The following is a 12,575-nucleotide window of genomic DNA, read 5'->3' on the forward strand; positions in this document are numbered from 1 at the left end:
TGTATTCCCCATTCCTGCCTTGTGTTTTCAAATACTTATCTTCTCACATACTATTTATTATGCTCTGTGTTGACTTAATTATTTTGTTTGTCCTTTCTCCTCCTACCAGAATATGTTCCCTGAAAGCAGTCACTTTTTTCTCTCTTCATTATTGTACCCCCAATATCTAGAACAGTATCTGACTTACAGTAAATGCTTAGAAAAGATCTGTTGAATGAATGAACAAATAGTGGGTATTTTTGAGGTTGTTGTTATTTAATGCACTCTTCCTTCCTGTCACTGCTACCAAATCCTGACTGTTTCACATTCTTCATTTTGCCTTAATTACCCTGTCCTTCAGTCCTGCACCCCTCGTCCGGGCTAGCTTCTCTTGTCTATGTGTCAGTAACCTCTAATTCCAGGTCACCCACTCCATCCCCTGTGAGTAGCCTGAGTCATGTTTGGAGAGGTGAAATGTTATTTCGCTACTGTTATTTGAAATTTGTTACAGTTGTTCAGTCGCTCAGTCTTGTCCAACTCTAGGCGACCCCATGGCCTGCAGCATCCCAGGCTTCCCTGTTCTTCACTATCTCCCTGAGTTTGCTCAAACTCATGTCCATTGAGTTGGTGATGCCATCCAACCATCTCGTTCTCTCTCACCCCCTTCTCCTCTTTGCCCTCCATCCTTCCCAGCATCAGGATCTTTTCCAGTGAGTCATTTCTTTGCATCAGGTATCCAGAGTATTGGAGCTTCAGCTTCAGCTTCAGCACCAGTCCTTCCAATGAATATGCAGGGTTGATTTCCTTTAGAATTGAGTGGAAATTTGGGCCTTTGTTAATCAAAATCCTATGGAGTGCTTGTTTAAAATTCTGAGATCACAGGCCTCACCCAGTACTTACTAAATCAGGATTTCAGGTATGGGGTTTGGAATCATAGTTTAAGAAGAAGACCAGGTGATTCTTACTGAACACATTTGGCTTCACTGACTTATTAAAAAAAAAACCTCCTGAGCATCTGGCGAGAGCTTTTCTGCCAGCCCCTGCCCATCTGTCCTTCCCCATCTCCCACAGCCCTGATGGGGACTTCATCTTCCACTGGTGCTTACCTGGTTTTGGTCCTCTCAGGGTGCCATATTTGTTAATGGTTTTTGAAAACACTGTTTCCTTTACTTGGAAACTCCCTCTACTCTGGAAAAGTTCTATTATTATCCTTCAAAATTCTGCTCATTTGTCACTTTCCCTATAAAATGTTTTCTGATGCCCCATTCCCATTAGAGCATTAATCATCCTTGCTCTCTGGGTACCTTGTGTAAGACCCTGTTTTGTTTATTACACTGTCCTGGATGCCTTTGCGTGACTGTCTCCCTGTTATGACCTACCTGAGCCAGTTCAGTTGTTTAGGTATTAGGTTCTCTTTGAGAGATACTGCTCAAGTTTGCAGCTTCAGATTAATGAGCGCTGTTGATGTAGTCCCCCAAAATTGAGCTTTTAGATGGCATGTTACTATGAAACCAAAATTCAGACAGAGCTCTGCCACACCCACAAAAGTAGTCTTAGAGACTCCTTTCTAAACTGGATGAAATCTCTACTCTCCATTTTAGAAACTCTTTTATGAAAGGTTTATTCCAGGCAGAAGTGCTAATCTGGTTTTAGTATTCATTTTAACATAGGTAGGATCAGACAACAGAATTCCCTTGTAGTGGACTTATCACAGAACCTGTAGGAATCTTAAGCCCTAGGGAACCATCCCAAAGAGTGTAGGCTCCTGGGTTCATGAGACTCCTGTGTATGTGCTCATGTAAGAGCAGTGGTCCCTGTCTGATACCTAACCAAACCACATAGCGTATTCACCGCTCTTCTATACTGTCGTCATTTCTAATACTTGTTATGCTAATTACCAACCTCTCTGGATTTGAAGAGAGATCAGGATCGAGGGCTTACCTGAGGTTTTGATTAGAAGCTTTCATCATTAACCAGTGACTCTGTCCTGGAGTGGTTTTGCAAATGTTCACTAATGATCCAGGATGACTATTATTTTAGGACCCTCTAATTCAAGTCCTCCAGTCCACTAAAGCAAATCAGCACTCTCTATGCTGAAATAACTTACATAGTTTAAATCACACCTCTTTTCCAGACTCTGGAATTTCAGGAAGCAGGTGTTGAACTTTTCACCTCTGTATTGCCAGGCTTAGTGGACTGCCTGCCCTGTGGGCCTTGAGAGGTGCTGAAATTATTGTTGGTAATGTTCAGCAGTTGGGGGTTTTGTTTGTTTTCTTTGTTTGAATGCTAAATTGCAAGCTCTGCCAGAGAATTATTTTATTAATAAAACAAGTTTGCCATAGCTGTCAGAGACCGTGTCTTAGCAGTGCACCTTCCTGCAGGGGCTGGAATGCAATAGTGTCTTTCCCGGAGATCAAGCTGAGGCCTGCCTGGACCCCTGCCTCCTTGTGGGGAGAGGTTGCTCTGTCCTTTTCCTCAGGTGCTGTGGGCGAGTGGCATAAACGCAGAGCCTGACCTGAGAACCTGAGGAAGGGCTGTGCAGAATTGGTGAGCTTGCAGCCGAGGCTAACAAATCAAAGCTCTCCTCTGACAGCAGAACCCAAATAGAAGCTGCTCCACAGACCGGTTCCTGACGTGTGAAGTAGATTTTTATCAATTCCTTGCTAAAAGGGGAAAGAGTGCAGTAAGGCATCATTAAAGATGATTACACTGCCTGTTTAAAGTGCTCATAAGCAGGTTGATTTTTAAATGTATACTGGAGTTGTTTTCTCTCAGGCTAGAATTAGGGCCCAAGAAGGAAAATAGTGTGTCTGGTGTTGAATTAAACAGCCCATCATTTTTGGGCCATTTAAGGAGTAATTTGTAGCAGTACTATTATATTATCTTTCCTTTTTTTCCCTGCATTTTTCACTCCTATGAGTATGGTCAGAGGAGTCTCTTGGACTTTTTAAAACTTTAATTTATAATTAATGTGATTATACTCTGCTTTTGTATACAAATTATAACTAGCTTGTATTAAAATATTCTATAGGAATGTAATAAAAATGTTGAAATTGTTGTTTTATCATATGATAGAAGATTTATAGTTAAAGAGCTCTCAAAAATCAAGAGAGAAGTGATGAATAACCCATTAGTTAGTCACTCAGTCATGCCTGACTCTTTGCGACCCCATGGACTGCAGCCCACCAGGCTCCTCTGTCATGAGATTTTCCAGGCAAGGATACTGGAGTGGGTTGCCATTTCCTTCTCCAGGGGATCTTCCCAACCCAGGGATCGAACCCAGGTCTCCTGCACTGCAGGGAGATTCTTTACCAATTGAGCTACCAGGGAAGCTCAAATAACCCATTAGGAAAGTGAATAAAGGATGTGAGTAAGCAGTTGACAAAAGAATTAAACAGCAAGTAAAAATACGAAAAATCTCATAAACTGGGATTTCCCTGGTGGCTCAGATGGTAAAGAATTTGAGAATCTGCCTGCAATGCAGGAGACCTAGGTTCAATCCCTGGGTGGGGAAGATCCCCTGGAGAAGGAAATGGCAACCCACTACAGTATTCTTGCCTGGAAAATTCCATGGATAGAGGAGCCTGGCCAGCTGCAATCCATGGAGTTGCAAAGAGTTGGACACAACTGAGTGACTAACACTGCATGTTATTTATAACAGTAAAGTTTAGCAAATGAGTCAGATTTAAATTTTTAAATACCTATGGATTGTCCTTCCTCATCACCCCTGTTTAACAGGCTAATTAATACAGTGAACAAAATTCATAATTCTATAAAGTTTTTAGTTACATCTTTTAGGAAATGAGATTACCTAAACAAGTATAATTGAAATCTGCAGTTTAAGAAAGAAGGTTATAGTAGATACCAACTTGTTTTTAGTCTAGCTCTTTGATGTTATGTGTCCTCCCATATTTGAGCTAGAGTTAGGTGAGCCCGAATGACGGCGATCGTGGTGGGTCGCTGTGCTGTGGGAGTGGAGGAGGAAGAGCCTTCAGAAGGGCACTGCAGGGTTGGAGGAGGTCTTCCGCAGCGCCCGGGAGGGCTGACCCTCGGGCGCGCACGCGCGGGCGGCGAGTCCCTCGGGCCCGCCGCTGGTCCCCCGGCTCTGCAGGCAGACTGAGCACAGCCGCACTGGGGACGGGGTCCGAGAGGGCGTGCACGAGGCCGTTTCCCCTCCAGACTCGGCATCTCTGTGGTGCTTGGCAAGAGTTCATCCTCAGTATAGCTCGGTTTTCTAATCTCCAAAATGAAGAGATTAACTGGACCTGCCTCACAGATTTGTTGTGAGGAGTGAATGAGATGATCCCTGCCTGGCTCATGGTGAGTGCTTACTGAACGTTAACTGTCAGTGTCTGCAAAGGCAGAGGGCTGTGGACCTGGGACAGTATATTTTAATAGAATAAATTTTCAAATAGTAAAGCTTTCCCTCACATTCAGGGTAAAAAAATAGTACTTTGTTAGCCATAACATTTTACTTTTCTTAGCTTTGAATCAGTGTTTTAAAATAATTCAGTTCAAGAAGGAAAAAAGTAAGTTTCCTTGTTCAACTTCATATTGAATACAAGCCTTCCAATGCCAGAAATAAATGTCTTCAGATTCCAGAGAGGTACCACAAACCTCTTCCTTCCTTTTATTCTTAGAGTAAAAAAACAAGTTTATGGTTTTTCTTATCCTGAGAACATCTTCAATCATGTATATTTTCATGTCAAAAAGGGAAAAAATAGCATTTAATTGTTTTGCTTATGTTTAAATCGGCTTTTCCCAACGAAAAACTGAAATGTTTAAAATTAGTGTCTCAAAGACATGTCAGATTAGGAAGGTACCTCAGAATGGTAGAGTAGGCAATTGCATTGTTTCTTTTTCAGGCAAATGTCGAGCCTTTTCCACTGTCTTCCAACCCAGCCCTCATGGGAGTGTGAGGTCATGTCTGCTACTCCTCAGAAAGGATAGAATACCCAGGGAGTATCACTCCAGTCCTCATCAAATCTCCAGAGATAGTTCAGTTTTACTTGGTAGACTTCAGTGAGTTTCCTTATCCGTAGGACCACTACATACAGTGTAAACCTCTTGAAACAATTTCATCCTTTATAGGTATGTCTTAATCCATCTGGGCTACTATAGCAAAATACCACAGACTGAGTAGCTTATAAACACAGAAATGTATTGCTTACAGTTCTAGAGGCTGGCCAGCTCAAGATCAAGTGACCATGCTCGCCACGGTCCGGTGAAGCCCCTTTCCTGGTTCATAGCCGCTTCTGGCTGTGTCCTTGCAGGGGGGAAGGGTCAGGGTTACTCTCAGAGCCCCTTTTTAAGAGCACTTATCCATTCATGAGGGCTCCCCGCTTATGACCTCAGCAGCTTGCAAGGGTTCCACCTCCTAAATCTTTGGGGCTTAAGAGTTTCAGCATGTGAATCTATGCAGGGATGCAAACATTCGGATCATAGCAATGTCCTTTATCTTACATAATCTTTCATGTAAATCCTAGAATAGGGAAACTGCCTTCTTCAAAGCTTTCATTGTAGCCCTCCCTACACAAGGACCCCAGTGGCTCCTTGTTACTTACCCTTCATGTCCTTCTTCCTCTGCTGAATTTTCAAGATTTCATCTTATTTCTGCCAAATTAACTTTGCCTACCTAGTCGGTTATTAAGTGACAAAGCAGACCACTGTAGAAGCGCCCCACTGTGACTGAGTTGCCGCCTGTGTTTGCCACGCCCATACTATTCGTTCTCTCATCACTTTACCTTTCCAGATCACACCTGTCCCTCGAAGTGGAGCCAAGGTTGTGTGTAGTTCAGAGCCTTGTCCTTTTACTTTATCCCACGTGAATAATTCCTTTCTTCCGAATTCCTTTTCTGTTTGTTACCTGCGCGGCTCAGTTTCTCAGTTGATTTGCAAGTGCCTGGTGTTTTCTTTCTCTGCAGCTGAGCCCTTTCAGACATACCATACTGACCCTTCTTGTACTGTGACATGGCAGGTGTTTCATAATACTTTTTAATACTGTGAATGACTCCTAGACTGATAATGGTCTCAAGCAGGTAAAATCAGGTGTGGAATGAGTTGTTATTGTTTTACCAAGAGGTTAAGAGAAAATAAATTGAATTTATTAAAAGTATTGTGAACAAGAACCTGTATATTAAAAAAAAGAATAGCAATAGTCTTTTTTATACAAATATATATATATAATATACCTAGAAAACAAAATTACCAATTAACACTTAAAGCATAAAGGTTATTTAAAACCTGTAAGCACTGTGTAACATTTAAGGAGCTTTAAATTTTGATAGTCCAAACTGTAGCTAAGGATAACTTTGTTTAAATGTGAATACTTATTTTAAACATAATGGCTTCTAGATTTCATGAGATTTTATAGAAATGTCTTTTTATGTTTTCTAGAATCCAAGTGGGGAGGAGTTTCAGGACATGCATGAATTGCTCAGCGCAGTTTCACTGTGTCGTGTTTAGGCCATGCAGATACTTAATGAATTCACGACCCTCCCAAATCTTTGCATGTTTCCTGCAATATTTATCCTCCCCTGGAACCTCTAGGAGTTTGACTCCTTCAGGTCTCAGGTTTTGCAAGATGATCCACTCTTTCTGGCTGTGCTTGGTTTTCCCTTCTCCTCTTAAAGAGTCTCTAGTTGTAGGCACAGAAGTGCTTGTCCGTCTTCTGGGAGTAGGATCCTCTTGCTGCTTTCTCTTTTATGCATTACTCATTTTATAGCCACCTGCATTTAGCTCTGATTATCAGTAGGCCTTCTGCTTTGCTGGGTTATGGTAGGGTTTCTCATCTTATCCCTATACAGTTGTAAGAGTGTCCTGCTGCCTTTGCTACGGCTCCTATAGACAGGTTGAGTCAGCAGACAGCGGGCAGGCCCTGTGTAGCACTGACTCCCTTCCCCTTCCTTTCTCTCCACTCCGTGGTGTCCCTACCACCAGGGCAGAGGTAAAGGGCTCTAGGGAACACCAGACAAGGCTCCAGTGATAATGGCCCCTCAGATAATACATTTAGGTGGAGGTAGCTGGGCTACTTTAGGGATTGTAAAATTTAATTAATACAGTTGGTTAAAACTTTTATTGCATCTTTTATCTTTTCCAAAAGTCTCGCTTGGAATTCAGTGGAAACAGATAAATGCTACCCCAGTTGAAGGTTGGGGCAAGACCTGTTTGTGCGGCCTCTTGTAATTTCATGGGCCGGTGGGGTTTGGACATGACTTAGCGACTGAACAACAGCATTTCCGTGGACTCCCCATCAGTCACCCCTAGGTACTGCCACGGAACCCCAAAGGGAAATGGTGTAGAAGTGACTGACACAGACTTCTCATTCTGAAGCACAGTCACAGAGTCTCAGTTTTGTTCTACTTGGAATACCTGGCTTATCGGGACCACTGCTGGGAAGCTCCTTTTGTGCCCATGCATAGTGTTGACTCTTTCACTTAGTATTTCTGTTTTTGTCTTTTTTTTTTTTTAGTAAATACTCATTCATTCAGTTACATAGGCTGAAAACAGCAGAATCATCCTTCACTCTCCTTTTTCTCCACTTCAGTCCGTGAGCAAACTCTGGTGGTTTTCTACCTTCGGAATACCTCCTACCTTACCACCTTAGTCAACCTGATTTTCGTTTTTCTCTCCTGGAAATAAACTGCAGTAGCCAACTAGCAGTCTTTTGTTACTGTCCACCCCCTGCCCCCCAACACACACACGAGTATAGCAGTGTGTTATATGGATAACATACTAGTGTCATGTTACATGGATAACATAGTATAGTGTCAGTGACTTGGGTTCTGAAGCCAGATTGTCCACATTCATACTTGGTCTCCTGTCATGTGTCATTAAGAACATTAACCTTCCTGGGCCTCAGTTTCCTTAACAGAGGGGCTTATTACATGCTAATTTTTCATTTAGTCTCATTGATATTAAATGAATTAATGTTCAGCATTGATCTAAATTGGTTCCACTCAGAGACAGTGTTGGAGGCGGTTTGTGACTATTGGATGGTAGCACAAGTGTTCTGTGGTGAGCTCAGGGAGAATGGCCATCTTCCATGGAGCAGAACAAAGCCCACTTGATTTTGATTATCAGCATGAATCAAGATCACAAAAGAGAGGCCTTTCTGCGGTCTCTTGGATCCTTCCATGTCAGCTCTTCTCATCACTGTGAGACAGAGTTCTCCAGACCTTGCATTGTTCACCAGCGTACCCTGTGTTTTTTATACACATCATTGTAGAAGGTCTTTACTGCTTATCTACAAACATGATTTTTTATTAGAGAAAGAATTTAAATGTAAGTCAGAATAGCCAAAAATCAGAGATCTATGTTATAAGCTGTTTTCCCTTTTTACTCGTAGTTACACTTTTAAATTTATTATTGTTGTTGTTACAGGCCATGGTTGCTTGCTATCCTGGCAATGGAACAGGTTACGTACGTCATGTCGATAATCCGAATGGAGATGGAAGATGTGTGACATGTATATATTATCTTAATAAAGACTGGGATGCCAAGGTATGCCACCTAATTGAGCATTTATTTTTTATCTTACAGGTGTTTTTTCCTCACAAGTAGTACTAAGATTCATACTCCTCATAGGTGCGACTGACTTAAAATGTGGAACAGTTAAACATTTCTCCTTAGATATGCTTTACTCTAAGGTATTAGGGGTGGATCTTTATTACAATGAAGCAGATACTAATATAGCTCAAAAAGTAGATTCCCTTATTTTGGATATTGAAGCATTCATCCAAAATTTAACTTTTACAAAAGCATCTTTTATTAAAATAATACCCAAAACACTTATGAGATTTTTTTGCTCTATCACAACTTTTGAGGGAGATTATGTATAAATGATTATTAAGAATTATTTGCTATTTAACTCCTACATTTTATTTTTTGCATTGTTGCAGAGATGTTATTTGACATTGAGTTGTTGGACTGTTGGAGGCAGGACTTCTTTCTCTGATTATGAAGTTTATCAATACTGACAGATTCTATGGTACAGTCAGAATGTACAATACAGCTAATCTCCGTTGTTTCAAAAATATATTCCTTGAATATCAGTCTTAGTTTCACTTAAGTTTAAAAGACTTAAACTTTAGAAGTGTGTCATGTATGATTGCATTGGAGATTGTATAAACTAATTTTGGTTGATTTCTTTAAAATCTTTTTTATTTACATATATTGAAGGAAAATAGAAAAGTGAACATAATATATAGCCCAGTGGATTTTCACAGAGTGAACACACTTATGTAGTCGTGGTAATTAAAAATCAAATAACCTTTAAAACACCTTCCTTCGCCACACACACATACACACAAATGAAAATCACTAGGTCTTAAATGTGCAAAAACTTAGTCCTGTTCTAAAAGCATATCCTAAAACTTAGTGATCCAGTAATCTTTCTGTACCATACTGATTTAAAGAATATCCTCTGTTCTTGATACTCTTACAGAAAACCTTAAAGACTCCACACAAAAACTATTAGAACTGATAAATGAATTCAGCAAGGTAGCAGGGTACAAGATTGATATACAGAAGTCTATTGCATTTCTTTACACCAACTATTAAATATTGAAAAGAGAAGCTAGAAAAAATCCTGTTTAAGATCACATCAAAAAATATGTATCTAGAAATATACCTAACCTATATGCTGAGGTTTATAAAACTCTGATAAAGGAAATCAGTGATAATGTAAAGAAAAGGGAAGATATCCCATGCTCTTGGATTGGAAGAATTAATATAGTTAAAATGGCCATACTACCTAAAGCAATCTTCAGATTTAATGCAATCCCTATCAAATTACCCATGGTATTTTTCACAGAACTAGAACACATAATCCTAAAATTTATATAGAATTGCCAAAACAATCTTGAGGAAAAAGAACAAAGTTGGAGGCATAGCCCTTCCAGACTTCAGACAGTACTATAAATCTATAGTAGTCAAAGCAGCATGGTATTAGTGCAGACAGACATGTGGATCCATGGAATAGAATAGAGAGCTCAGAAATAAATCCACACATCTACAGTCAATTAACCTTTGACAAAAGAGGCAAGAATTTGCAATGGAGAAAAAAACAGTCTCTTCAGCAGATGGTGTTAAGAAAGCTGGACAGATGTATGTAAATCTTTGAAGTTATTATATTTTTTATATATTTATACACACACACACACACACACACACACACACACACACACATAGAACACTCCTTAACACTATACACAAAAATAAGCCCAAAATGGCTTAAAGAGTTAAATATGAAGCATGACACCATGAAACTTTCAGAAGAGAACACAGGCAGACATTCTCCGACATAAATTGTACCAGTGTCTTCTTAGGTCAGTCTCCCAAGGCAATAGAAACAGAAGCAAAGATAAATACGACCTAATCAATCTTAAACAAAAATACAACCTATGGACTGGGAGAAAATATTTGCAAACACTGTGACTGACAAAGGCTTAATTTCCAGATACACAAACAGTTCATATAATTCAATAACAACAACAAAAACCCAGTCAGAAAATGGCAGAAAACCTAAATAGGCATTTCTCCAAAGAAGACATTCAGATGGCCAATAGACGAGTGAAAAAATGCTCAACATTAACTATTTATTAGAGAAATGCAAATCAAAAGTACAATGAGGTAACTTCACAAAATGGTCAGAATGGCCATCATCAAAAAGTCTACAAATAATAAATGCTGGAGAGGGTATGGAGAAAAGGGAACACTCCTACACTGTTAGTGGGAATGTAAATTGATACAGCTACTATGGAAGATGGTGTGGAGACTCCTTAAAAAACTAGGAATAAAACCACCATATGACCCAGCAATCCCACATCTGGGCATATGTCCAAAAAAGATGAAAGCTCTAATTCAAAAAGATACATGCACCCCCAATGTTCATAGCAACACTGTTTGCAGTAGCCAAGACATGGAAGCAAGCTAAGCATCTATCAACAGATGAATGGATAAAGAATTCCTTATGAGGGAATATTATTCAGCCATAAAAAATGAAAATGCCATCTGCAGCAACATGGATGGTCCTAGAGATTATCATGCTAAACAGAATAAGTCAGAAGAGAATTGCAAATACTATATGTATGACTTATGTGTACAATCTAAAAATACTACAAGTGAACTTATTTACAAAATATTTAGAAATAGGTTCAGACATAGAAAACAAACTTATGGTTAACAAAGGGGAAGGTGGGGAGGGATAAATTGGGAGGATGAGATTAAGAGGTATACACTACCATATATAAGAAAGGATTTACTGTTGGTAGAGGAAACTGTATCCAATATCTTATAATAAACTATAGTAGAAGATAATTTTCAAAAAAGAATATAGGAAAATACATATATATGTATAACCAAATCACTTTGCTGTACCTCTGAAACTATCACAATATTGTCAATCAACTATGCCTCAATAAAATGAATAAAGAACAAGTAACAGGGCTTTCGGAGAAGGCAGTGGCACCCCCTCCAGTACTCTTGCCTGGAAAATCCGATGGACGGAGGAGCCTGATGCGCTCCCGTCTGTGGGGTCGCAGAGTCGGACACGACTGAAGCGACTTAGCAGCAGCAGCAGGGCCCTGTGGCTCAGTGGTAACGAATCCGCCTGCTAGTGCAGGAGGCACAGGTTCAGTCCCTGGTCTAGGAAGATCTCACGTGCTGTGGAGCAGCTAAGCCCATGTGTCACAACCACTGAGCCTGTCCCCTGGAGCTGGGGAGCCACAACTACTGAGCTCGTGTGCCCTAGAGCCTGTAGTCTGCAAGAGGAGCCGCCGTCATGAGAAGCCCATGCTCCAAACTAGAGAGTAGCCCCCACTCCCCACAGCTGGAGAAAGCCAAGACCCAGCACAGCCAACATGAATGCGTTTTTTTTTTAAAGAGCAAGTAGCAAATGCAAGAATATTGTTATAGAAGTGTGACAAGCAGTTAAAAAATGTTTTTTTGAAAAGAAAGAATTTCCTCTGTCCTACTGCAAGTTCAAAATGGAGGTAAGTTTTATTGCTAGTATATTTTGGGGCAGTATGTCAACAAACTTTGTGTTTTGTTAAAACTTTCGAAGTTTGGAATCGAGAAATTGTTAATTCACCTTGAACTCAACACACAAAACAACTGGTGTAAATTTAGTTAAAACTTAACTTTTTTTTTCACATTTTGTGAATATCTAGAAAATTAGAAATATGTTTGATCAACTCTTCCACATTTTGTTAGAGTCTAGGTTCTTTCTAGGCTGATTCTTTAATTTTGATATGACCTAAGGTCATCAATATATAGTTTTTAAATTAGTACATAAGCAGAAAAAAGTCTTCAGTGCCTTTATATGTAAAACTGAAAACTTTCCTTGCAAGATTTTGCTCTGAATAAGTACACTGTACCAGAGGGTGTTCTGGGTGCTGGAAATTGAGCAGAAATGGAGCTCTCCCTCACCGACCGTGGCTCCAGGGGAGGGTGCAGGCCAAGCGGACTGACGGTTAGCGCTGGTTATACCAAGTGTGGGGCAGACTGCTGTGGGAACGCACAGGAAGGCTGCCTGACGCAGGGGTCAGGGAAGGCTTCCCAGAGGAAGATAGAAGCTTTGAAACTTACCTCTGTTC

The 12,575-nt window shown here is 40.3% G+C and overlaps 2 protein-coding genes across 3 annotated transcripts in view; one reads left to right on the forward strand and one right to left on the reverse strand.

Moving 5' to 3' along the window:
• The window catches only part of EGLN1 (egl-9 family hypoxia inducible factor 1), a 60,052-nt gene that overhangs the window by 42,497 nt on the left and 4,980 nt on the right, over positions 1–12,575 (forward strand). Inside the window, exon 2 of the mRNA XM_070471098.1 lies at positions 8,362–8,481. Coding sequence (XP_070327199.1) covers positions 8,362–8,481 — 120 coding nt within the window. The remainder of the gene's footprint in view (positions 1–8,361; positions 8,482–12,575) is intronic.
• Positions 1–12,575, reverse strand: part of SPRTN (SprT-like N-terminal domain) — a 51,648-nt gene that overhangs the window by 10,090 nt on the left and 28,983 nt on the right. The gene's annotated exons all lie outside the window — the stretch shown is intronic.

This window comes from Odocoileus virginianus, chromosome 7, assembly GCF_023699985.2.
Source record: "Odocoileus virginianus isolate 20LAN1187 ecotype Illinois chromosome 7, Ovbor_1.2, whole genome shotgun sequence".
Taxonomy (NCBI): Eukaryota; Metazoa; Chordata; class Mammalia; order Artiodactyla; family Cervidae; genus Odocoileus; species Odocoileus virginianus.